The sequence below is a fragment of the Heptranchias perlo genome, chromosome 21, assembly GCF_035084215.1.
Source record: "Heptranchias perlo isolate sHepPer1 chromosome 21, sHepPer1.hap1, whole genome shotgun sequence".
Lineage (NCBI taxonomy): Eukaryota > Metazoa > Chordata > Chondrichthyes > Hexanchiformes > Hexanchidae > Heptranchias > Heptranchias perlo.
In genome coordinates this window covers 7,499,006-7,526,781 of record NC_090345.1, presented here as the reverse complement: position 1 = coordinate 7,526,781, position 27,776 = coordinate 7,499,006, and the positions used below count along the sequence as shown (strand labels likewise).

At 47.5% G+C, this 27,776-nt stretch overlaps 1 protein-coding gene across 1 annotated transcript in view; it reads left to right on the top strand.

Moving 5' to 3' along the window:
• Positions 1 to 7,429: 7,429 nt before the first annotated feature.
• Positions 7,430 to 27,776, top strand: part of loxl4 (lysyl oxidase-like 4) — a 103,242-nt gene continuing 82,895 nt past the window's right edge. The window contains exons 1-3 of the mRNA XM_068002044.1: positions 7,430 to 7,611; positions 15,904 to 16,260; positions 18,378 to 18,556. Of these exons, the coding sequence (XP_067858145.1) occupies positions 15,960 to 16,260; positions 18,378 to 18,556 (480 nt within the window). The 5' untranslated portion in view covers positions 7,430 to 7,611; positions 15,904 to 15,959. The remainder of the gene's footprint in view (positions 7,612 to 15,903; positions 16,261 to 18,377; positions 18,557 to 27,776) is intronic.

Sequence of the window (27,776 nt, the reverse complement as noted above, 5' to 3'; positions counted from 1 at the left end):
TCTTCTGACTCAGAGGCGAGATCACTATGCTTTTTGGTTTTATCCCCCACTTCTTGACCCCCCCCCAACTTTTCGGGGCTCATACTGCGCCACAGTTCCACAAGCACTGACCTTCTTCCATTTGACTCAAGTGTCTATCTATACAGTCAGCATCAGTAGACTATTCAGCTGCAGAGAACAAAAGAGCTGATATCAACACAGTCCTCGCCTGACGTCCACATGAACACACTTTCACCCGAGAGTGTTTCTATCTCATAGTGACATTTTGAGATTTACTGTATAAGACATGACATGTAGTGAGTGTAACAGGCTTGGGAGGAACAGGTGACTTTGGACCTATGGTTCCCAAAGCTCTCCACCACTGGGGGTTTTCCTCACCTCATGTCTGGGTCTGTTGTAGACTAATTGATAGAGATCGATTGCTTTGATTAGTCAATAACTCCATTATCGTTGGATCATTCGACTACCAGGATGGTAGACGGCGAACTAGATGGACCTTGATCTTTTATCGTCCAGCAATTCCTCTGTTCCTATTCCCTATAATTCTTTTCTTTTACCTCTTAGGGCCTCCTGTTTTTAATTGGTTGCCCTGGACCATGGGCTGGTGCTAATTTGGTTCGAGTGACATTTGTACTGACTTGAGAACTACCAAGTTTTGCACAAAAGCAGCTGCCCGAAGTTACAATCCCTTCAGATGATTCTTCATTCACACTGCAGGCATCCTGGGCCATTTTTTTGAAAATATCTATTTTTCATCTCATTCACTTTAAAATCACACAGTACTTAGTGTGTTCTATAAAAATAAACCTATAGTTGTGACTTTGAACGTCCTTTTTTAAGGGTGAATGCTGCATGTTACTATTAAAGTTGTGTAAACTTTTATTTTTAGACTGTTGTGTAAATAAACCCAGGATAAACCAATTATGTGACAGGTTGCTGTCTAGTTCAAGGATGAATCCTCAGGTATCGTATCCAATCGGTGAAGTTTATGCTCTTATACTCTGTTCCTGTGTGTGCTGCTTTTCCCGCAATGGTTAACCCATTTATTGTAAGCCTTTGACACCTGCTTAAAAACTGCACACAGGAATGCAGCATAAGTGTATTAATTGATTGCTGATCAGTGGTTCTAACCTGTCATGTTGACTCAGCTTTGCGAACAGCATAGGATGTGATCGTCTTTTGTAACTCATTCTTGGGGTATGGGCATCACTAGCAAGGCCAGCATCTATTGCCCATCCCTAATTGTCCTTGAGAAGGTGGTAGTGAATGGCTTTCTTGATCCGTGGCATGCCAATGGCAGATACGAGCTCAAATAGGAAAGTTCATCTGGGGGCAAGTTGAAGGACGGCAAACATTCTCAAACAAAAATGGCTGCAGCACACTACAGCATGTAGCCTGGGCTCTGGGCACGCTGAGCCTCACTCAATCGTTTTTCCTCTTCGGATCCCTCCAATGTGGTGGAGTTTGATTAACCAGCTCTCGGTCATCTATTATTTTTTGGTCGTCTGCAGTTATGTTCCCACTTGTCCAGTTTTGACCCGCACCGTGTGGCACTTTGACCCGCACCGTGTGGCACTTTGACCCGCACCGTGTGGCACTTTGACCCGCACCGTGTGTTTTTTTTGACCCGCACCGTGTGGTACTTTGACCCGCACCCTGTGGCACTTTGACCCGCACCGTGTGGCACTCTGACCCGCACCGTGTGGCACTCTGACCCGCACCCTGTGGCACTTTGACCCGCACCGTGTGGCACTTTGACCCGCACCGTGTGGCACTTTGACCCGCACCGTGTGGCACTTTGACCCACACCCTGTGGCACTTTGACCCGCACCGTGTGGCACTTTGACCCGCACCCTGTGGCACTTTGACCCGCACCGTGTGGTACTTTGACCCGCACCGTGTGGTTTTTTTGACCCGCACCGTGTGGTACTTTGACCCGCACCGTGTGGCACTTTGACCCGCACCGTGTGGCACTTTGACCCGCACCGTGTGGTACTTTGACCCGCACCGTGTGGTACTTTAACCCGCACCCTGTGGCACTTTGACCCGCAACGTGTGGTACTTTGACCCGCACCGTGTGGTTTTTTTGACCCGCACCGTGTGGTTTTTTTGACCCGCACCGTGTGGTTTTTTTGACCCGCACCGTGTGGCACTTTGACCCGCACCGTGTGGCACTTTGACCCGCACCGTGTGGCACTTTGACCCGCACCGTGTGGCACTTTGACCCGCACCGTGTGGCACTTTGACCCGCACCATGTGGTTTTTTGAGCAAGCTCTCCAGAAATTTCTAAGATGTAAACCAATGTAAAGTCCTTAGTTTTAGGGTTAATTATAATCCTACATCGAATGAAAAAGGAATAGCTTTATTCATATTTATAACTACTTTACATACTGGAGCTTAGCCTCTGCTTACAAACTCCATCTTGCAGTTCCCAGATAGCGGGTCTAAATTCAACCCGTTACTTAATTGATACATTGTCAGAAATTGATTGTCCAGAGAATGTCTCTAAATTACATATTTAAACTGATGTGAAACACCGCTGGAGTAAGGGAACATCTATAAATGCCCCTATTATGTCATTACAACCAAAATACTTTTCTTTAAGTGGAAGTCTATTTTTTTTTACATTTGTGTCTCCTGATGTGGAGACATTATTTTAGTTGTTCAGGTTTTTAGTAAATTTTGACCAGCAACCCCTGCTCTGCCACTTCTGGCAGCCCTACTTTCTGGACCCTTGTAACAATTAATACATTTCTGTACTATACAGTGAATAACAGATTATCTGGTCATTTATCACATTGCTGTTTGTGGGACCTTGCTGTGTGCAAATTGACTGCTACGTTTCCTACATTACAACAGTGACTACACTTCAAAAGTACTTCATTGACTGTAAAGTTCTTTGGGACAGCCTGAGGCCACGAAAGGCACTATATAAATGCAAGTATCATAGTATCATACCATGGTACAGCACAGAAGAGGCTATTCGGCCCATTGTGCCCGTGCTGGCTCTTTGAAAGAGCTATCCAATTAGTCCCACTCTCCTGCTCTTTCTCCACAGCCCTGTAAATTTTTTCCCTTGAAGTATTTATCCAATTCCCTTTTGAAAGTTACTATTGAATCTGTTTCCACCGCCCTTTCAGGCGGTGCATTCCAGATCATAACAACTCGCTGCAGAAAAAAATCTTTCCTCATGTTGCCTCTGGTTCTTTTGCCGATCACCTAAAATCAGAGTCCTCTGGTTACCGACCCTTCTGGTACTGGAAACAGTTTCTCCTTATTCACTCTATTAAAACCGTTCATGATTTTGAACACCTCTATCAAATCTCCCCGTAACCTTCTCTGGTCTAAGGAGAACAATCCCAGCTTCTCCAGTCTCTCCATCTAACTGAAGTCCCTCATCCCTGGTACCAGTCTAGTAAATCTCTTCTGCACCCTCACCAATGCCTTGACATCCTTCCCAAAGTGTGGTGCCCAGAATTGAACACAATACTCCCTCTGAGGCCTGACCAGTGTTTTATAACGGTTTAGCATAGCTTCCTTGCTTTTGTTCTCTGAGCCTCTCATTAATAAAGCCCAGGATCCCACATGCTTTTTGAACAGCCTTCTCAACTTGTCCTGCCACCTTCAAAGACTTCTCTCTGTTGCTGCACTCCCCTTAAAATTGTACCATTTAGTTTATATCGCCTCTCCTCATACTTCCTACCAAAATGCATCACTTCACACTTCTCTGGGCTAAACTTCATCTGCCACGTATCTGCCCCCTTTGCCCCCAAAGGTCTTTCTTTCAAGACAATTTGCCCCCTTCGTCTCAGTATGTGACGCTCGTGTACCCCTAAAAGGAAAAGGATAGAATAAAACCTTATCAAGAAGGCGTATGACCCTCAACACAAATTCAGTAGCTTACTGGTGGTAGTGGACTTAGCAGGCAGGAGCAGGAATATCCGTGACAGCCTTTACGTGAATGAAAGGACAGCTGGAATTTAGTCACTACTGTGGAATTCCGTTCATTCATGTGGGAAAGTACAGCCCAGGGGGTAAGTCTCATTCAAGATTAGATTGGATAGATGGATGAGGAAAAGGGGATAACGGGATATAGGAACAGGGTGGGTAAATGCGACTGGGACTATTTACTCACGCGGAGGGTAAACACCGACACGGACTGGATGGGCTGAAAGGCCTGTCTCCGTGTTGTTACGTCTATGTAAGTCTCTCCTGCCCGTGTTCACAGGCTGTTGCCTTATAACCTGTGTGCTTTGCTGTTATTTTGACGACTGTGAATTATAATTTCACAGGATTGGGAAAAGTTCACTCCCTCTGGAACATATCCATTCCCTCAGACGCAACTGTGAGTTACAGCAGCTTCACTAGTGTGAAACAGCCTTCACTCAGTGACGCAGCAGGCGTGACTGAATTATATGACAGTCTCTTGCATGATTGAGAGAATGTATGGCGCTCTCGGCAATTTTTGTTATGTCTTCAAGTATTTATTTTGCTTTTTACTGTACAGGAACCACCAAATCTTTCATTAGCAACATAGAGACATAAAAGTTATTTAATTTCCCTCTTGGCCATCATTTCCTTTAACCTCACCCTGTATCTGGCAACACACTCAACCATACTCAGTGAAGTCTTCTATTTGTTGTTCAGCTACCATGCACCTTTAAATAGAAAACAAAAATGAGCCTGCCATCTCGTTCCCTCACCCGTCAATTGATATTTACAATCCTAGGATGGCTCATTTGGTACAGACAGTGTGTGACTGCTCCATACCTACAGCTTCCCAGGTCCTATTCCCAGTCTGTACTGAGCCAGCTGGCCTCAGCTGAGGGACTAATTGGAGCACAACAATCAGCCTTGGTGCCACTGGATCAGAGCGAAGAAAGAACTGGCATTTATATAGCGCCTTTCACAACCTCCAGATGTCCCAAAGCGCTTTACAGCCAATGAAGTACTTTTGAAGTTTAGTTGCTGTTGTAATGTAGGAAACGCGGCAGCCAATTTGTGTACAGCAAGATCCCACAAACAGCAATGTGATAATGACCAGATAAACTGCTTTAGTGATGTTGTTTGAGGGATAAATATTGACCCCAGGAGACCGGGGAGAACTCCCCTGCTCTTCTTCGAAATAGTGCCATGGGATCTTTCACATCCACCTGAGAGGGCAGACGAGGCCTCGGTTTAATGTCTCATCTGAAAGGCGGCACCTCCAACACTGCAGCACTCCCTCAGTACTGCACTGGGAGTGTCAGCCCAGATTGTGTGCTCAAATCAGACTAAGAAGTCTGGAGAATGGAAGCCAAAGGATAACAGAGCTGTGGAATAAGATACGAGGGGAGGGATACTGAAGGTGTCAATCTAAATGGGTTCAAGAGTCAATTGAATATGTTTCTGGAGTGATATGGAGAGAAGGAGAGTAGGTGGGATTAATCTATCAAAAAGGATGGACCTGTTGAGCTTAAATATCTCTAAAACTCTCATGTTGTAGTTATTAAAGGAGTAGTCGCATCCCTGGGCAAGGGAGAGCAAGAAATATCCAGAGATGTCACTCCTGATCATTATCCCCATTGGAAAGTATGCCTCTGTGGATAATGAATGAGATCAGGCTTGGCTGTGACATCCTCCCTGGTCAAATAGTCAAATAACACCGTCTAGACTCACACATGCCTTTTGGACGAAGTACCGGAGGCAGCAGTGGAACTGTTTCCAGAACACGAGTCAGCATCTTCAAGAGAGGAGAAGGGGAAAAAACTGGTCATTATTTCCACTGGTCGCTGAGTCCTTAACTAGTGGAGATAAATTTAAGCACACCGTCAAAAGGGGAGAGATGAGGAATTTTTTTTTTCACCAGAGAGTTAATAGGATACGGGGAACGGTACCAGGAACAGTGATGGAAGCAGAATCCATAAGAACTTTTAAAAGGGAAGTGGATAAATATTTGAAAAGGAAAAACAACGAAAAGGATATGGGGAAGAAATGTGGAATGGGACTAAGTGGACAGATCTTTCAGAGAGCTAGCACAGACTCGATGGGCGATGGACCTCTTGTGGTTCCACACATTTCTATGGGGGTAATTTTAACCTAACTGTTCGGGTGGGGCCCACGGGGATCGGGTGAAATGCTGGTTTTGAACCCCGCCCAATATTACTGATTGACTTCAACAGAGAGTATTGTTGCACCCGATCTCGTCAGTTTCCCGACGGGTGGGTTAGGTTAAAATTACCCCCTCCCCCCTATGATTCTAGGTCTATTGCCTTAATGGAAAAGTTATTTCCGGGAGAGGCGGGGGGTGCTTGGACGGCAGAAAGAACAGGAACAACAACTTGCATTTATAGAGCGCCTTAACAATAGTAAAATGACCCACGTATGGAGATATTAGGACAGGTGACCAAAAGCTTGGTCAAAGAGGTAGGTTTTAAGGAGCGTCTTGAAGGAGGAGAGAGAGGGAGGTTTAGGGAGGGAATCCCAGAGCTTAGGGTCCAGACAGCGGAAAGCACGGCCGCCAATGGTGGGGCGAAGGAAGTGGGTGATGCGCAAGAGTTGGAGTTGGAGAAACGTAGAGATCTCAGAGGGTTGTAGGGCTGGAGGAGGTTACGGAGATGGGGGGGGGGGTGGAGGGGCGAGGCCAACATCGTTGTGTCACAGTGAAGAAATGCAGGTGGCTCAATGATGAAGTTAGTGGCCATCTCCACCACCCCCTTGTGTGTTTGTGGAACAATTTTTCACCAGGACAGTTTTCCACCAATATCACCAAAACAGATGATCTCTTGTGGGATCTTGCTGTGCGCAAATTGGCTGCCGCCTTTCCTACATTACAACAGTAACTACACTTCAAAAACACTTCATTGGCTATTGAGTGCTTTAGGACATCCTGGGGGTGTGAAATATAAATTCAAGTGCTTTATTTTTATACATAAAATTAACAATAGGCTTGATCCAGGTATCTGCAATCCTGTTGTATTTTCAAAACATTTATTTTATTTATTTTTCTATTGATGGCTTTCCCTGCCCCCCCCCCCCCCCCCCCACCAAAAAAAAAAGTCCATGATAAGCTCGCCTTCCTTCTGACATGCAATGAAAACTTGCTCCCCTCTCGGGACTAAGTGTGACATCGAAACGGGAGCCGCTTCACACCTCACATCAGCAGGGAGCTGATGTTAAAACTTTCAGGAGATTTTCTTTTGGGCACTTTACCAATCTCTGCCCAAACGTCCAGTCCAATTATCCCTCTCCCCATACACACACGCCACCCTGTCTCCCCCGCCCTCCCGCTTGACTGGTTAACTCACCAAAAGAGAGAGAGAGAGAGAGACTGCTTGGCTTGTGCAAGACTTTTCTGCTTTGCTTGTCATTAAGAAATAAAAAAGGAGGGGGGGGGGGGGAAGTGGGGTGGCGGTGGTGGGGAGAGAGCCAAGGAGACCAGGAGAGGGTGAAAAAAAAATCACGTGGTGGCAATAAAAGATGAAGCAAAGGGAGGGTGGAGGTTACAGGCTGTTAAATTGCGTGTGTTCACAGGTCTGTTTTTGCAGTCCTAAATTACCAAGGATCCTACCCAGTGCAGCCGCAGCCCGCCGAGCTGATTTCAACTCGACTCGAGTGAGTTTCAAGCACTTGTAAGTTCCACTTACTTTTAAATAATTTATACAACAAGCTTCTGCACACTTTTGCTGCATTTTTTTTTTGAGTAGTCAACTTGCATGAGCGGGAAAGAGATCGCTCTGTGAATTATTGCAACGTGCGATTTTAGGATTTTAAAAACAAAATGATAAACCTGTTTGTGATTTGATTGTCCTCAGACAGACGGGAGATCTCTGCCTTTACATTACACGGATACCACTGTCAATACATCGGTACAACTGTTCGCTTTCTGTTGTGTGATTTAAAGATAGATATCGATATTGAATCGATTAATTTAAACTTTTAGGCTCTTTTTTTTCCCCCCCAGTAACAACTTTCCTTATTCTCACTGCCATGATACTGTTTGCCCTCTAGCTCTGGAGTTTTATTTATTTATCGTTATGTATAAAATCAATGTGGCCAGTCTAATTTTCCTCAAAAATAGCACTTTGTATTCTTACTACTTTTAATAAGCTTGATATCGAATTCCATCCTTTCCTTTCAGACTTCCCATTCATAACTTTTCCCATGTCAGCTCCCTGTCTTTCTCTCTCCTTTTATTTATCTCTCCTTTTTCCCTCTCCTTTTCTTTCACTCCTTTTCTTTCTCTCTTTTTCTCCTCTTCCTTTGTCTGTCTGTTTCTCCCTTTCTTTATCTCTCAGTTTCTTTCTCCACCTCCCTCTGCACCGTCGTTTTATTCACACTTGCTTTTATCTATCCGAGCTCTAGAATGAACCTCCAGGACTCCCAGTAATTGCCTGCACTAGAAGTCCAGGAGATCTCTCCCCGCCCTCTTTCTAGCTGCCCCGGCCTGTCTGTCTGAGACTGGATTGCTCACTCTTGTCCTAGAGTCTAGTTTCAGACAGTTTCATCCTTGATGAGACTGTTCCGGTACGTCAGCGAATTTCCACAGGTCTGTCTGTGAGGCACCGTCTCTCTTGTGCCGTACACTACAATAAACTCAAAGTGTGCTGTGAATCGCCTCTCATGCTGTAGTCTCGACTAGTCACTGCCAAGTTAGCCATGGACACCGTCTACTCTTCCCTCCCCTCTGCCGGCTCCCACAGCTATCTGCCCATTGTGGTTTTTCCATTCAGACCTTTTTGTACATAGTCCCAGCATCTCATATTTGTCCTCCCATTTGTTTTTTTCCCAAACTATAACAACAACTTGCATTCATATAGCGCCTTTAATGTAGTGAAGCATCCCAAGGCGCTTCACAGGAGCGATTATCAAATAAAATTTGACACCGAACCACGTAAGGAGAGATTAGGACAGGCGGCCAAAAGCTTGGTCAAAGAGTTGGGTTTTAACGGAGGAGAGCGAGGCGGAGAGGTTTCGGGAGGGAACTCCAGACCTAGACTCATTCCATCACCTTTTGAGGCGTTGACACTTTTATCTTCACATGTCCTACTCGGCACAATCTTCTCACCTGCTCTGTTACTGCACATGGGTCGTTGCTCACTACTTCAGTCTTGGTCACTTTGTTTTCCTGCTTGGTACCCAGCACTGGGATCCCAGCAATTTGCTTACTCACGGGACCGATTTTCCATTCGCTTTCTCTCGGGTCACTGTTAATGCTGTGGAAGTGCTTCCAATGTCATTGGTTAAGGTTGCTAGTCCTCTGAATTTATTCTGTTTACATTGGGTGGCACAACCAGACGGCTGGTGCCAATAGCAAAGTAAGATTACACAAGCACAGGTCCTGTCTGCCATCTCGGGTGGACGCAAAAGATCCCCTGGCACTGTTCTGAAGAAGAATGAGGAACGATTCGTAAGGCTCTTCACCCTTGTAAAGTGACAGCTCGGAGAAGATGTTACAGAGGTATATAAGACAGGATGGAGGAAGCAAACCTGGTCACATACCATCGGGTGTGCTGGGGGAACAGTAGGGCCACTACAATTAGCAGTAGACTAGGGACTTGCCTTCGAAGTAAACATCAGTCAATACTCCCATTGTTATTGCTAGTCAGTGACCCCATGCTGGAAATTGTGAGTGTGTGAGTGTGTTTCTGTTTGTTTGTTTGTATGTGTTTATGTCTGCTTGTGAGTGTGTTTGTGTTGTGTTTGTGTGTGTTTATGTCTGCTTGTGAGTGTGTTTATGTATGTGTGCGTGTGTGCGTGTGTGTGCGTGTAGCTGTTGGGTGAGAACAGGATTGGGAAAGTATATGATGCCCCATGGTCGAATATCCCGCCTAAACACAAACTCGAAAAGTGGCCACTTAAGCAGGAGACCCCGTGGGGCGACGTGCCAGCACATGAGCACTTTTAGGAGAGGAGGAAAGAAAGTTGAGGAAAAGAAAATTCAGAGTTTGCACAATTCTGAAATCGAGCAATCCGTCAGGGAAATAACATGTGGCAAGCGGGAGGTGGGAGGTGGGAGGGGACTGGGGAAATACACAGTCAAAAAGTGAGGAAGGAGTAGAATTAAAAGTCAAAGAGAAATGTGGAGAATAGCATTCGGCCATTAAGGAGTTAACGATTGAACCGATGGGTTGTGGCTGGTCTCGCTCCAGAATGACAGTGTTCTCAGTCTGAGTCGGAACGTGTTCTGCTCACCGCTTCTGGCTGCTGTCAGACTAAACAATGGCTGAGCTTCAGCACCAGGCAGGGGCAAGCTGCCCAAGCGAGTTAGAAGGTCTCCTCTGGCATGTGGAGATTGCACCATGAGGTTGGCACCAATTATGGTCTTGCCTTCGAAGAACATCCTTCGAGTGTCGGCGGTGGTGCCAGCAAGATTCTTAAAGGGACCGAGCACCCAACTGTTCACCAGCAGCTTGCCAAGAGGTAATGGCACAGGGCTCCGTTCGAAAATAAAGGGATAATTGATTAAAACACTCAGGATTTTGCCCTCTATTTTAATTGGCTCCCTGCCTTACATGCACCCTCTCAATCCAACATTGAATATTCTTGTCAGACTTCCTTCATGGGGATATTAACTCCAACTGAGTTATGTTACCATATTTACACAAACTCATTCAACATAGTTTTCACATTCTTATACTCCCCAAGTTTGTGTCAGTCAGGTGTAGGGGTTATATAGTGATATGACCATGCCTTGCACTGTTAGCAACTGTTTCTCCCTTGACTTTCCCCCCCCTCATCCACTAAAGGCCCTGACTTTTACTGGGGCACAGGTTTCATGAGCGCCAGCCACACACCCTTGTTACCTTGCGCAAGTGGCCATCCTTCATGCACTAGCCTCGATTGTCGGCCAGCTATTCAACTGCAGCAGGCATCATCGGCAGGTCCGATCTTATCCTCATTCCGCTTTACATGCAGAGTTTCCAGTGCGGGGGGGGGGGGTGGGTGGGATGCGGGAAATGGCCGGCGGGGGTGGGGGGTGCGGGAAATGGCGGGGGGGGGGGGGGGGGCGGGGGGAGTCACTGGAATACAATCAGGGACAGGAAACCTGGCTTATTGTCACTCGTCCATAACCAATGGACACTGGAGCCAATCGCAGTGGCCCCAACAGCTCCCCCGGTTGGGATTATCTAACTCAGTACAGACTGAAGAGCAAACAGTGATCTGAGTGGCTCAGTATGTCGCACTCTCTCCTCCTGAGACAGAAGCTGGTGGGTTTAAGTCCCACTCCAGAGACACAAGCACAAAGTCTGGCCTGACACTCCCAGTGCAGTACCGAGGGAGTGCTGCACCGTCGGAGTGTTAAACCGAGGCCCCGACTGCCCTCTCAGGTGGACGTAAAAAATCCCATGCACTATTTTGAAGAAGAGCAGGGGCGGTCTCCCTGGTGTCCTGGCCAATATTTCTCCCTCTACCAGCATAACATTGCTGTTTGTGGGATCTTGCTGTGCGCACATTGTCTTCCGCGTTTCCTACATTACAACAGTGACTGCACTTCAAAAAGTACTTTGTTGGCTGCGAACACCAAGTTTGTGAACGGAGCTATATAAATGTAAGCCTGCCTTTTGTTTTTTTTTATTGGTGCTGACGTACTGCTTTGACTGAGTGCTGTGTAGAGTAGGCAGTCGGTACACGTAAACCAGTGGGGGGGGAGAGTCTGGGACACATCATCTGACAGATCCTCTTTTGTTAGACGTGCTATCCCATCTGTAATTAGGCGTAAAATCATACCAAGTTTTTTAAACTCCTCTAGACGTCTCTGAAGATTTCATCAAAGGAGCTTCATTCCTCACTTTTATCTTTACTTACTTTTCCATTATTAAGTGTAATTTTCACGTGCCCTTCCTTCTGTGCAGGCTGATTTGTTTCATGTTGTGCTGAATTCAGGAATTGATCTGTACAGCCCAGACATGTTGAGTCTGCAACCCTCCTACATGTTAGGTAGTGATCATAGAATCATACAGCACAGTAGGAGGCCATTCGGCCCATCATTGCCTGTGCCAGCTCTCTGGAAGAACTATCCAATTAGACCCACTCCCCTGCTCTTTCCCCATAGCCCTGCAAAATGTACCATTTCCTTATATATCCAATTCCTTTTTGAAAGTTACTGTTGAATCTACGTTCACCGCCCTTTCAGGTGGCGGGGGTGAGTGTCGCCTACTTTAAATAAACCAATAGTAGTGATAGTGGGTTACCCCAATGTTACCAACAGAAAGGCAACTGCACAAGTTGCCCCCTCAAACTGAGGAGGGGCCACTTAATATAGTTACTCATTAAACTCTAATTAAACTGAAATAAACTTATAATTTAAATCACAATATTATTATCAGCGTCGGGTGTGCTGAGGGAGTGCTGCACTGTTGGAGGTGCCGTCTTTCGAATGAGATGTTAAACCGAGGCCCCATCTGCCCTCTCAGATGGACTTAAGAGATCCCATGATGCTATTTTGAAGTAGAGCAGGGGAGATCCCCCCCGTGTCCTGGACAATATTTATCCCTCAACCAACATCACTAAAACAGATTATCTGGTCGTTATGTCATTGCTATTTGTGGGACCTTTCTGTGCGCAAATTGGCTGCCCCGTTTCCCACATTACAACGGTGACTATGCTTCAAAAGTACTTAATTGGCTGTGAAGCACTTTGGGACGTCCTGAGGTTGTGAAAGGCGCTATATAAATGCAAGTCTTTCTCTCTTTGTTTCTTGTCTATGCCATGAGGTGCCGACCGGTCTCAGAAGGCCTCAAGTGTACTGGTGGGCGCCACATGTTCCCTCTCCAGGGTCGACCGGGCACGGACAAGACCGCGGAAGAGAGGCAGGCAGCCAGAGCCACCTTCCCTGGACCCGTCAATGGCCGTCTATGCCAAGCCCAGGAGCAGACCCACGAGAACGCCCTCCGACTTGCCTGCCTTCCACCCATCCCCAACCCTTCGTACCGGGTGGCCAAAGATCAGGAGCATAGGGCTAAAATGTAGCCAGAAATTGAGGGACAGCACACACACACACATTGGAGTCTGTCCAGTCCTGGCTACTTTTGAAATGGTGACTCCCTCGTGCCCCGTGGTCCCTCCCCTCATCTTGAGTGGGCTAGGACGAGTGCTACTCCACTTTTAAACAATTATTTAATAAACCAAATATGTGCATCAGGGCGGAATTGAGGGTAGGGGAGTAGGAAATAGGCCAAGGTGGGGGTGGGGGTGGTCCCACTCCCAGTGGCTGCTGTGTGCATGGACTTCAGACAAAGACAAGATCAGGCTCAGCTGTGAGGCCTAATGTGGTTGAATATCCTGTGGCCATAAGTTAGGCATCACACATGAAGGATGGCCACTTGTGGGGTGGGTAGCAGAGTGGTGTCAGGGCATTCAGTCGAGAGGAGGGGAAGAGATGGGAGTGATGGGGAACTGATGGCTTTAAAAAAAATAAATATATTGATACTGGACAAATTGGCAGCGGAATCACAACAGTGGAGTTTCCCCCAGTGCAAAATTAAACCCACGCATCACTTAATATTTTAAAAAAATCATTCTGAGTGTACTAAATGAGTCTGTGAGCTCCTCAGTGAAAACCACAGAGCCACAACAGTCCAATACAAGTTGGAGGAAGTTGTGACCAAATTGTACAACACTGCATCTTGAGTACATACGGACATAAGGGGCAGGAAAAGACCAGCTGGTCCATCAAGCCTGCCCCACACCTCATGATGCCTGGAGCATCTTCCTCCCTTCCTCCCTCCCCACCGCCCCCACCTCCGCAGTCATATAATCTCCTGGGAGAGATTATCCAGTTCTGGTCGCTTGAGAAACGAGGGGGACTTTGACGCACTCGAGGCAGTGCAGGGAAGAGCCAGGAGCCAGAGGTTGATTCCCCAGTGTCAAAGGTCTGAGTTATGGGGGTAGACTGGAGAAACTTGGGCTTTTCAGCCTGAAAAGGAGGCGTCTGAGAGATGATCTTACAGAGGTGTATAAGATAGTGAAGGGAATGGAAAAGGAAAATCTGGAATACTACTTTAAATTAAGCTGCGAGAATGGGACGAGGGGACACGGGTTCAAACTAATAGAAGGTATATTAAGGATTGATGTCAGGAGGTTCTTCACACAACGGGGGTAGATCTTGACTTTGTGCGATAGTGTAAAACGGGTGATCGCAAATCGGCAGCCAGTTTTACATCACTCCTGAATTTTATTTCCATTATTGGAAACTGGATTTCCGCCCCAGTTATGGTGGCAATCGGGAGAATCTCAAGGAAATTCCTGTCCTTTGTGTCTATTTTATTATGTGGAGATGCCGGTGATGGACTGGGGTTGACAATTGTAAACAATTTTACACCACCAAGTTATAGTCCAGCAATTTTATTTTAAATTCACAAGCTTTCGGAGGCTTCCTCCTTCCTCAGGTAAATGTTTGTTAGTACTACTAAGATCATTGGTACTATGTTTGTTAGTACTACTAAGATCATTGGTACTAATAAAATAGTACTACAATGATCTTAGTAGTACTATTTTATTAGTACTACTAAGATCATTGCTGCCCTGAACTCTCCTCACTTGTTGCTGACAGTTTAATTGTTGGCCACAGTTTAAAAATAAGGGGTCTCCCATTTAAGACAGAGATGAGGAGAAATGTTTTCTCTGAGGGTCGTGAGTCTGTGGAACTCCCTTCCCCAGAGAGCGGTGGAGGCAGGGTCATTGAATATTTTTAAGACTGAGTTGGATAGATTCCTGATTAACAAGGGAGTCAAAGGTTATAAGAGGTAGACGGGAAAGTAGGGTTGAGGTCACAGTCAGATCAGCCGTGATCTTATCAAATGGCAGAGCAAGATCGAGGGGCCGAATGGCCTACTCCTGCTCTTAATTTGTATGTTCGTACGTATGTTCTTAAGCTGCTCATACATCGTCCGACACGCTCTTCCTCCCCACTGCGCCCTCACTGTGTTGACGTCCAGACTCAAGGCACTGCCTCCTGCTCCAACTCCTTCTTTCCCAGGACATCTCGGCGATGGAGACCTTCACCTCTCTCACTCTTTGACTTCCAACTACAGGCTTTTTGAAACTCAAACTTGGCCTCATCGAGTCACTGCTCTTTGATTTGCCTCATCTTCTTCCTATTCTTTCCAACCGTGGCGACGTTCCACACTAAGGGCTTTTTGGCCTTTATCTAGGCTTCTCAATTTTATAAATAGGGACTTTGTTTAGCAGAACTTATAACCTCAACTATGGCAATGGTCCCCATGCACAGCGGCAGAAGCTGGCAGAATATATTCGATGGTCCTATGGGGCAGGGATTGTCCTGAGGCTAGGAAAAATCACTAGGCTAGAACTCAACTATTGTGTTCCAATGGGTGTGTGGAGTGGATATGAGATTCTCATTTTAAAATCCTTGTTTTCAAATCCCACCGTGGCCTATCCCTGTAACCTCCTCCAGCCCTACAACTTTCCAAGATCTCTGCCCTTCCCCAATTCTGGCCTCTGGGAGGCGGCCGTGCCTTCAGCTGCCTAGGCCCTAAACTGTGGCATTCCCTCCCTAAACCTCTCCGCCTCTGTCTCCTCCTTTTTAAGACGTTTCTTAAAACCTACCTCTTTGACCAAGCTTTCGGTCACCTGTCCTGGTTCAGTGTCAAATTTAATCGCTCCTGTGAAGCGCCTTGGGACGTTTTACTACATTAAAGACGCTTTATAAATGCGAAGTAGTTGTTGTTGAGACAGGATATGTGATGATGTCCAGTTTTGAGTAGAAATCAGGTTCCTATAATGACTTTCTGAGAAGGTGCAACCTACATATGTTTCACTATTGGAAACCAAACCAGTACTTTGTCAAAAATATAATAAAGTTGTTTGTAATTTTTAAAAAAAAGAGGAAACAGGATGTGTCTTAAAATTTCATCTGCAGTCCTGTTATTTGCTTATTTTAATTTGTCTTGCTGTTCTAGGTGGAAAGACCTCAGCCTCCGAAGCATTAACTTGAGCCCCATCGAGCAAGACCACAATGAAGGGTGCTCCTCGGGCCCTGCTACATGGTGCATTGCTTCTCCTGTACAGCTTATTTAACCCCTGCAGCGCCAGAACTCCCGCGGGACCGGCCGCGGAGGAGAATCAAATCATGATCCGCCTTGCGGGAGAGAAGAGGACACATCACGAGGGGCGGGTGGAAGTTTTTTATGATGGGCAGTGGGGCACTGTGTGTGACGACGATTTCACCATTGAGTCCGCGACAGTGATATGTAAACAGCTAGGCTACGAGGGGGCACTCACCTGGGCCCACAGTGCAAAGTACGGACAAGGAAGAGGTAACACACCTTGCCCCATGCCTCCATTTTCTGCTCCTGTAGGCTCGGACTCTTGTTGGGGTACAGTTCCACCCTAGCAGTACCTCAGCTAAGTAACCATTCTTTATACGCGAACCTTGACAGAGAGTATCAGCCAGGCTATTTGACCGTGACGGCATCACAGATGGGCTCGTTCCGGCTCCCATCCAATGTCCGCGCCTGCATCGTCCACAAGGGGGATTGCTGGGGAAAGGACTCCGTCCCGTTTTCTTTTCTCCCTCCCTAACATAGGGGAGCTGAGACCTATTGTAGCTCCTCTATACCCATCTCTGAGACCAGCTGACCCAGTACAGAGCAGGTATTGAACCTGGCCCCACCCCTGGTCTGTATGGCGGGCCCAATCATCGCCATAATCAGCTGAAGAGCAGCTTCATAAGAACATAATAGGAGCAGGAGTAGGTCGTACAGCCCCTCGAGCCTGCTCCACCATTCAGTCAGATCATCACTGATCTTCTACCTCAACTCCACCTTCCTTGATTTCCTTAGTGTCCAAATATCCATCGATCTCAGTCTTGAATATATTCAACGACTGAGTATCCACAGCCCTCTGGGGTAGAGAATTCCAAAGATTCACAACCCTCTGAGTGAATAAATTCCTCCTCATCTCAGTCTTAAATGGCCGACCCCTTAGCTTGAGACTATGCCCCCTAGTTCTAGACTCTCCATCCAGGGGTAACAGTCTCTCAGCATCTACCCTGTCAAGCCCTCTAAGAATCTTATATGTTTCAATGAGATCATCTCTCATTCTTCTAAACTCCATTCTTCTTAATCTCTCCTCACAAGGCTTCAGCCCTAAGTGTTTTTTGTACCCTTAAAATGAACATGTTTTTTCACTCACTCCTCTCAATGAGTAGGTTCCACCTTCAGGGACCTTGGCTTTCTGTGGAGGGTTACGTATCCGTCCTTTCCTCATTCAGGTGTTGCCAGCTTCTGCAGCGGCCGTGGCCAAGTGGTCGGGTTGCTGGGCAGACTGCCCCCAGGCCTCTGCCAATGCTGATGTTGGCTCTCCGCTCGGAGGCACGTGAGAGCAGCTTGGTGACTGTCAGTCCCTCTCTGACCTCATCTTAAACGCGCCATTGTGAGGGCTGCTGATTGATGGCAGATCAAGAGGGAAAGTCGCCCCCAGCTGCTTGTCCAAATCCTTCAGCAAAAAAATTGATGTAATCACAGATGTGTATGGGGGAGGGGGGGGGCGTTACCCCCCTGGTGTATGGGGGGAGGGGCCGTTACCCAGGGGGGGCTTTACCCCCCTGGTGTATGGGAGGGGGGGGCTTTACCCCCCTGGTGTATGGGAGGGGGGCTTTACCCCTTTGGTGTATGGGAGGGGGACGTTACCCCCCCCCACCGGTGTTTGGGGGGGGGGCGTTACCCCCCACCGGTGTTTGGGGGGGGACGTTACCCCCCCCCACCGGTGTTTGGGGGGGGGCGTTACCCCCCACCGGTGTTTGGGGGGGGACGTTGCCCCCCCCCACCGGTGTTTGGGGGGGGACATTGCCCCCCCCCACCGGTGTTTGGGGGGGGACGTTACCCCCCCCCCACCGGTGTTTGGGGGGGGACGTTACCCCCCCCCCACCGGTGTTTGGGGGGGGCGTTACCCCCCCACCGGTGTTTGGGGGGGCGTTACCCCCCCCCACCGGCGTATGGGGGGGGCGTCCTTACTCCCCGGCGTATGGGGGGGGGCGTCGTTACCCCCCGGTGTATGGGGGGGGCGTTACCCCCCACCCCCGGTGTAGGGGGCGTGTGTTACTCACTATGTAAATGGCTCTATTACCATTTGTATACAAGGCACTGTCATCCACCTGTGTAAATAGTGCTGTAACCCATTGGTGTACAGGGCACTGTTACTCACTAATATACAGGGTGCTGTTACTCAGTAGTGTACAGGACATTGTTATCTACTAGTGTACAGGGTGCTGTTACTAGTGTAGAATGTGCTGTTACTCACTAGTGTACAAGCAGTATTGATTTTGAACTTAAATCGTATCCTGCGGTGACATCAGCACCATCTGATAGCCTAACTAATGAGTCGGTGATGTTGACTTTGATGCTTTTGCCGCTGTTGTCATCCTTCTGTCTAGGTACCATCTGGCTGGACAATGTGAAATGCAAGGGGGACGAGAAGTCGGTTACTGCATGTGAATCTAACGGCTGGGGGATTAATGACTGTAAGCACACTGAGGATGTTGGGGTTATCTGCTCGGAGAAGAGATTAGCCGGATTTGAGCACAAAGAAGCCTTCCTGGCTTCCGAACTTCAGGTAGGCCTCAAACCGTCTGTTGCCCTGGCCAACTGTGTAGTCCTTCCTGTTTCTTGACCTGCCACAGCGGTTGTCCCTGCGCATTGAGCTGACTAATGTGGTGAGGTAGTAAGTCAATACTCCAACGCGATTGGCGTGGCCTGCAAGCATGGGGCTCGATCCTCCACTTAGCGCGTTGCTAATCTCAAGACATGCCAGCGGGAGAGGCGTGCCGGGCAGATGTCACGAGATTCCCAAGAGGCCAAGCGGGGAAAACCCTTGAGGGCTGGCTTGTCCTCTCCCGGGCTGCTTTCATGCTATTGGCTTGTCAGAGAGTAGCATGGACCAGAGGCCTTCAAAGCAGGCTGTTCGCCCGCCCCTCCCAGCCCAGGGATACGTTGCTCAGCAAGAGGAGAGCTCAAAATGAAGAAGAGGGAAGGTAAAATAACATGTTGAAGATAATTTTCAATACATTTTCGTCAGAAATGAGCAGGGAAAAGTTGCTTCAGTCACTATGTGTAGCGATGTTGTGAATGCAGTTGGAAAGGACCTGTTAACGATGACTCTACACGCACCAACCAGAGCAGTACGTCATTCATGGCAACCCTCCAGGAATGTCCTGGAGTCTCCTGGAATTAAAGATTAATCTCCTGGATGCTGCTGTGAGCAACGCCCAGGAGAAAAATCATCGGCGCGTTCAAAAACAATTTGTTTCTTTTTGCATTTTTCTTTGACAGCTTTCGTTTATTAATCATAAAAATTATTGGAGGTATAACAATATCGGAGGAGGAAAAAAGACTGTTTGACTGGGTGGGGCGGTTGGAGGCTGGAGGTCATGTGATGCAATCTCCAGGAATACGTCCAATCTGCGGTGGCGATCCTAATCCCTTCCTTCCTTCCTGCACTCCGCCATTCAAGTTATATTTGCATCTGTGACTCAAGTGAAATTGGTGTGCTTTTTAAATCTGAAGTATAGAAGCAGTGCTCCAGCTAAATTAGGAACAAGTTTCCACAGTGACTGAGATCTGATGCATTTGCTGTTGCAAAGGCAGGAGTAGGTCAGGTGAGGACCATCCGTCCTGGTGAGACCTTCAGTTCCTGGTGGGAAAGCCATTCGGCTGGTTCATCAAACAGCCGTCGGCAAGCCTGCGGTTACGGGTGTTGCACCTCAAACAAGTTGGTGACGCTCGCCGCCCCTCCCCCCTCAACAACAACAACTTGCATTTATATAGCGGCTTTGACGTAGTAAAACATCCCAAGGCGCTTCACGGGAGCGATTATTGGCCAAAATTTGACACCGAGCCACATAAAGAGATATTAGGACAAAGAGGTAGGTTTTAACGAGGAGAGAGAGGCGGAGAGGCGGAGGGGTTTAGGGAGGGAACTCCAGAGCTCAGCGCCTTGGCAGCCGAAGGCATGGCCGCCAATGGTGGGCGAAGGAAGTGGGGGATGCACAAGAGGCCAGAATAGGAGGAACACAGAGAACCCAGGAGGTTGGAGGGCTGGAGGAGGTTACAGAGATAGGGAGGGATTTGAACACTAGGATGTGAATATTAAATTCGAGGCATTGCAGGACCAGGAGCCGTAGTAGCTCAGCGAGCACAGGGGGTGATGGGTGAACGGGATTTGGTGCTAGTTAGGATACAGGCAGCAGAGTTTTGGATGAGCTCAAGTTTAGGACTTCAACTGTGACCTGGACAGTTTGGAGCCAGTCTGCCCGGAGCCTCAAACACTCAAATCATCAGGTTAACTGTTATTTTTTAATGGAGCATATTATTATTTTCTAAAATAACATTCTGCAAACCCAAGTTGAGCAGAGGATGGGTCAAGTATAACCCAAGGTTGTCATCGCCTAACAACAGCAACAACTTGCATTTATATAGCGCCTTTAATGTAGCAAAACGTCCCAAGGCGTTACACAGGAGCGATTATCAAACAAAATTTGACACCGAGCCACACAAAAGGGGATATTAGGGATATAAAAGCTTGGTCAAAGAGGTAGGTTTAAAAGAGCAAGGTAAAGGAGGAGAGAGAGAGAGGCGGAGAGGTTTAGGGAGGGAATTCCAGAGCTTAGGACCTAGGCAGCTGAAGGCACGATGATGGAGCGATGATGAAAACAAGCCCTTCTTGATGTACTTTGCCTTTTCTTGTCCAGTTTTTCAACCTCGGCCCCATGTCTGTTGGGCCTTCACCTCCGATTCTCAATTTACAGAGCAGTCAAGTCTGCGGAATCTGTCTGCGAGGGCGTGGGGGAGGGGGGAAGAGAAATGAAAGTTCGACTCTCTTAATATTTTTGGACCTGGGGCAAAACAAACAGCTGCACTTGCAAATAATATAACTGGGAAAGGTGAGAATGAATACTATGTGGTGCTGCTACAGTCTGGCTGGCTGTAAAACACTCGAGAATATATCAGTGGATATCTGAAAGCTCCCTTTGAGAGACAGAGACAGAGAGAGGCTATATTAGGGAAAGAATGTCAAAAGGTCTAACAGTGGAGCCTTAGTGGGTGCGTTTAGAGGTTGAAATCTTCACTTTTAACACTTTTCACTTGGAGGCGCAGTATGCATTGAGCCGAATGGAGGCAGGAAAGGAGAGGAATAGCATCACTGTTGGGGATATCGATCGGATTCAGCGCTGCCTGGCCTTCAACCAGTGCAAATATTGAACTGTTGGTTTCTGTGGTGTCTGGTCTTTTCAGTTTTGCGCTCTGAATGATGGAGTTTGAGCCAAAAGGCTGCCTGTTATTTATCTCGTTCCCTTACCTCCTTGTTTTTCTTCCTAATCTCAGTTTCTGACTTTTATATCCCAATGTCCTCTCCTGCGATGCTTGCTGGGGAATGGATCCATGGGCCCCAGTCCCACCCTCCGGTCCTTCACCCGGGTAGACTTCAATGGCCATTTGACCATTGGAGATGGTGAGGGGAGGTCATGAGAGTCAAGCCGGACATTACCGGACATCCAAACGGGTAAAGTTTCCAGCAGGGGGTCAACGAATAACCGGTGAAGAGCAAAAACCCTGGCAGATCTTTGGTCCCCGTAACACGTGAAGCTGATTGTGGCTACCCTGATAGGCTCAGTACAGACTCTCTGTACTGAGAGTCTCCCGCGCCCTCTCTCTGGGGGGGACGGCCTCCCGCGCCCTCTCTCTGGGGGGGGGCGGCCTCCCGCCCCCTCTCTCTGGGGGGGGGGGCGGCCTCCCACCCCCTCTCTCTGGGGGGGGGGGGTGGCCTCCCTTTAACCCGCCGCCTCTCCCTGATTCCCCGGCTTGAATTAGAAACTTCACTTTTTAAAAATTCTTTCTCTGGATGTGGGCGTCGCTGGTGAGGCTGCTTTAATTGCCCATCCCTAGCTGCCCCTTTAGAAGGTGGGGGTGGGGGGCCGCCTTCTTGAACCATTGCAGTCCGTGTGGTGATGGTGTTGGGGAGGGAATTCCAGGACCTTGATCCAGTGATGATGCAGTAACGGCCGATATATGTCCATGTCTGGATGGTGCGTGTGCCGGAGGGGAACCTGGATGATGATGGTGTTCCCACAACATTGCTGTGTTGTCCTTCTCGGTGGTGGAGGTGTTGTTGAAGTAACCTTGGTGAGTTGCTGCAGTGAATCCTGTAGATTGTACACACTGCGGCCATGGTGCGCTGATGATGGAGAGGGGTAGATACGGAGTCCAGTGGCGGGGGCACCGATCAAGCGAAGTGCTCCGTCTTGGATGGTGTTGTCTCAGGACAGAGCAGTTCACTTGACTGGTCCTGCACCCATCCAGTTGAATGGGGAGTATTCTATCACACACCTATCTTGAGCCTTGTAGATAATGGAGAGGCTTTGAGTGATCAGGAGATGAACCACTCATTACAGAGTTCCCATTCTCATTACAAGGAGATGGCTGCATTTTGTCACACCAGGCAGTCTTGTGTCCCTCTAAACTGGAACATCGTGCTTTCACCTCTGTGATTTGGGTTGAAGTCCAGATCAGACTGGTGGTCTGAAAGCCTCCAGTGCCTGCTGGCACTAGGTGTTGTCATTAACATGAGTTTGGGGCAGCCTCAGCTTAGTCCCAGTGGGTATGGATGGACACCAGAAATGTCCTATAATTCAGTCTAGGTTGGTACTAAATTGACAGTGATACTCTGAGACCATAAGAATTTGTGCAACAAGAGGTGCTTTTCATAGAATCATAGAATGGTTACAGCACAGAAGGAGGCCATTCAGCCCATCGAGCCCTTGCCGGCTCTTTGAAAGAGCCATCCAGTTAGTCCCATTCCCCCTCTCTTTCCCCGTAGCCCTGCAAATGTTTTCCCTTCAAGTATTTATCCAATTCCTTTATGAAAGCCATGATCGAATCTGCTTCCACCTCCCTTTCAGGCAGCGCAATCCAGATCATAACTACTCGCTGCGTAAAAAAGTTTTTCCTCATGTCGCCTTTGGTTCTTGACCCTTCCGCCAATGGGAACAGTTTCTCTTTATTTACTTTATCTAATCCCTTCATGATTTTGAAAACTTCTGTCAACCCTTCTCTTAACCTTCTCTGCTTTAAGGAGAACAAACCCAGCTTCTCCAGTCTATCCACGTAACTGAAGTCCCTCAAACTTGAAACCATTCTAGGAAATCTTTTCTGCACCCTCTCTGAGGCCTTCACGTCCTTCCTAAAGTGCGGTACCCCGAATTGGACACAATACTCCAGCTGTGGCTGAGCCAGTGTTTTATAAAGGTTCAACATAGCTTCCTTACTTTTGTACTCTATGCCTCTATTTATAAAACCCAGGATCCCGTATGTTTGTTTTTTTTTTACCACTTTCTCAACCTGTCCTGCCACCTTCGAAGATTTACGCACATATACCCTCATGTTCTGACACCCCCTTTAGAATTGTACCATTTAGTTTATATTGCCTCTCCTCATTCTACCTGCCAAAATGTATCACTTTGCACTTCTCTGTGTTAAATTTCATCTGCCATGTGTTGGCCCAGCCTGTCTATGTCCTCTTGAAGTCTATTACTATCCTCCTCACTGATTACTACACTTCCAAGTTTTGTGTCATCTGCAAATTTTGAAATTGTGCCCTGTACACCCAAGTCCAAGTCATTAATAAATATCAAAAAGTGGGAATTAAGAATTTTTTTTGAGGGTAGAGATTTTACTCTGTATCTAACCGTGTGCGGTACCTGAAATGGGCGCATTTGCTTGGGCTGAGTAGAGAAAACTGGATTTAATCGATGCTACACCTAACATGGGAGTGTTTGATGGGGCAGTGTAGAGGGAGCTTTACTCTGTATCTAACCTGTGCTGTACCTGCCCTGGGAGTGTTTGATGGGACAGTGTAGAGGGAGCTTTACTCTGTATCTAACCCGTGCTGTACCTGCCCTGGGAGTGTTTGATGGGACAGTGTAGAGGGAGCTTTACTCTGTATCTAACCCGTGCTGTACCTGCCCTGGGAGTGTTTGATGGGACAGTGTAGAGGGAGCTTTACTCTGTATCTAACCCATGCTGTACCTGCCCTGGGAGGGTTTGATGGGACAGTGTAGAGGGAGCTTTACTCTGTATCTAACCCGTGCTGTACCTGCCCTGGGAGGGTTTGATGGGACAGTGTAGAGGGAGCTTTACTCTGTATCTAACCCATGCTGTACCTGCCCTGGGAGGGTTTGATGGGACAGTGTAGAGGGAGCTTTACTCTGTATCTAACCCATGCTGTACCTGCCCTGGGAGGGTTTGATGGGACAGTGTAGAGGGAGCTTTACTCTGTATCTAACCCATGCTGTACCTGCCCTGGGAGGGTTTGATGGGACAGTGCTGTACCTGAGTTGGGAATGATCAATTGAGTTTTTCAAGCAGAACAAACATTCCATTCCCAGCACTGACATCCCTTCTCTTGGGCACAAAAATAGATTTAAACTGACTGGGAAAAAAGGCATTCCCAAGCTTCATGTATTCGGATTTGAGGATTCTGGGGAACTAGCAGACTTGCCAACTTTTCAGATGTCACGAGAACTGACAAAAAAAACAAGGAATGTTAATGGGATGTTAAATAATTCCTCCAATTCTATCCTCTTGTGCGTCCCCGATTTCCTTAGCCCCTCCATTGGCAGCCGTGCCTTCAGCTGCTTAGGCCCTAAGTTCTGTAAATCCCTCCCTAAATCACTCCGCCACTCTCTCCTCCTTTAAGTCGCTCCTTAAAACCTACCTCTTTTGACCAAGCCTTTTGGTCACCTGTCCTATTATCTCCTTTATGTGGCTCAGTGTCAAGTGTTGTCTGATAATGCTGCTGTGAAGCACTGTGCGAGGTTTAACTACGTTCAAGGTGCTATATAAATGATTGATGTTGTTGTTGAGACAGGCTTTCTGTCAGCTTTCAGATGAGCTGCTGGGAACACACAACGAGTCAGAAAACTCGAGAATTCCCAGGGGAGCCTTTTCCTCGATTACTGGAAAGAGGACTTAGGAGTGAAGGATAAATGGTACAATGTGTAATTAATTGGGGCATGTTTCAAGCACAGCAGCTCCATTCATTCGAGATAACGATGGGAAATGGAGTGGAATGTGAGCTGCCTGCTGACGTAATTTTGGTTGGAAAACACATGTTGACGTCTAGACACTAATAGCTTTCCCAGATAAGGGCAGCAACAGTCCTCGCCTGGTCAGATGAGTCCTCACGTTCCTGAGTTCTGTACATGGGCGGAAAAGGGAAGTATCTCAAACCCAGCAGTGTTGAAGCTCACTTGATGGGGGTAGGCGGGGGGGAGGGGGAAGTAAGAGGGGTAGTTTTCTGACTTCACGCTTATCGAGAGGGAGCACGTAATGGAAATTGAGCGCATGGCCGGAGAATCGTGCGCAAGGCATTCCCGAGTCTGTGACACGGGCTCCCGCCAGTCACCGTTCCCAGACGTGAAGCAGGAAGTTGGAAAATGATCCCTGAGATGCCTTCTCCCGTCTGGCCAAGAGTGTCTTTATAAGTCAGTCCTTTTTTCTCCCCCTCCAAAACCCACCCCTTTGACCAAGCTTTTGGTCACCTGTCCTAATATCTCCTTATGTGGCTCCGTGTCAAATTCTGTTTGATAATCACTCCTGTGAAGCGCCTTTGGATGTTTTTACTATGTTAAAGGCACTATATAAATGCAGGTTATTGTTGTTGTTGATTGGTGTCACAAAACTTTACATTTTGGTGTGATTTTCTATGCCCGTTAAGTTGGATCTCAGAGACAGGGAACAAAACACATTTTTCACATTGTGCTATTAAGGCCAGATACGGCAGGTGTTGGACGCAGAGTAAAGCTGCCTGCATTGGCCCATCATTCAGTCTTACTCAGGCATAGTACGATATGGGTAGGGTACAGAGTGAAGCTCCCTCTACACTGCCTCAACTCCAGCCTCGAAGACTTGTGCCCACTACACCAGGGTGGCATTTCCATTTCCCACACGAACCATCATTATGACATTTTTTGAGTGAGACACTGCCAGTTTGTTCCACATTATGACCAGTTTGGAACTGGATTGAGACTTTTGAGGACCCTTACTCAGTCTGGGGTGGGTCGAAGCCAAGTGAAAGTTAGAACTAAACCTCCCCCCAAACCCAAGCAGATGAACGTTTAATGACGTTGGATGAAAGGCAACTTGTACTGCATGGAACTTGTTTCTCAACTACTTCCTTTGAGTTCTTTTGCTCCCTTGTACTTTTATTTACATTTTTGTCCCTCCCGTGTTTCATTTCTTCGAAACGACTGAACTGGATCACATCCTTCAGCAACTTGGAGTGGAGTGGAGAGGGGTGGTGTCCCGGAGCAGACAGCTGTCTACCCACTGGAATTGCTCTTGTGTTTCAGAATAGAGTCCTCAAGTTTCTAATAGTTGCTCCTGTCCTGTTACCATGGTGACAGCTGCAGTTATGATCCTCCATTGACAATCCGAAGAGTGATTGATGAGGGTTGTTTGCTCTGCTTAATGCTCAGTGTGCAGCTGGCAGACAGCTGTGTCCTTTTGGCTTGCTCCTGATCCCTAGCCTTTCGTAATGCTTCTTAACGTGCTTTCATATCGCAGCATTTTAGACAGAGAATATCATCTAACTTTACTGCTGTTTTAATACAGAAAATGTATTTGTGACCCCATGGTTTTTAAAGTGAGACACTGAGCTAAAATATTAGTCCAAACTTGGATTCATACGTTTAGTCCAAATTCACGCTGTGTTCTTTTTCTATATTTCTCCATCTTCTCCACTTCCAATTTCCCTCTGATCTTGTTGCCTTATCTCTGCATTCCTAACCAATGTCGGGGTCCAATCCCACAGGCGTTGGAGGTTCTTTGGTACCTCATCCAACTGCCATTCTTCGCGAGTGAGGCCAAACAATGGGTGTTGGCGAGCTGCCCAAACACATATTACAGCACAGCCTGATCTTTATATAGTGCCCGGGGACGTTAAAGGTTGCTATGTAAATCCAAGTTGTTGTTGTTGATCTTGTCATTCCCCAGTGTCCCCCAACACATGAGCACTTTCCAGCAGGTAGCGATTGGGAGCTATGACCATTTTTGCCTTTCTTTGCACATGGGCACTGAGACCCAGTTGTAGTGCCCTTTTTGCCGCCCTGGCTAAGATCCGCCAAGTCAGCACAGACCAAGGATACAACCAGTGATCTTGCTGTTCAATAGCAGACCAGGTACAGCACATACCCCTTCCCCGAGGCAGCAGAGTAACTCTTCCTGTTCCACGGTGTTGGCTGTGGCTCAGTTTGCACTCTCGCCTCTGAGTCAGGAGGTCGCGGGGTTCATAGTCCCACTCCAGAGACTTGAGCACAAAATCTAGGCTGATACTCCAGTGCAGTGCTGAGGGAGTGCTGCATTGTTGGAGGTGCCGTCTTTCGGATGAGACGTTAAACCGGGGCCCCATCAGCCCTCTCGGGTGGATGTGAAAGACCCAACGGCACTATTTCGAAGAAGAGCAGGGGAGTTCTCCCCGGTGGCCCGGAGAATATTTATCCCTCAACCAACGTCATTACACAACAGATGATCTGGTCATTATCTCATTGCTGTTTGTGGGATCTTGCTGTGCACAAATTGACTGCCGCGTTTCCTACATTGCAACAGTGACTATACTTCATTGGCTGTAAAGGGCTTTGGGACTTCCTGAGGTCGTGAAAGGCGCTATATAAATGCAGGATCTTCCTTTCTCTTTCCTTAAAAAAGATTGTAAACAATTTTACAACACCAAGTTATAGTCCAGCAATTTTATTTTAAATTCACAAGCTTTCGGAGGCTTC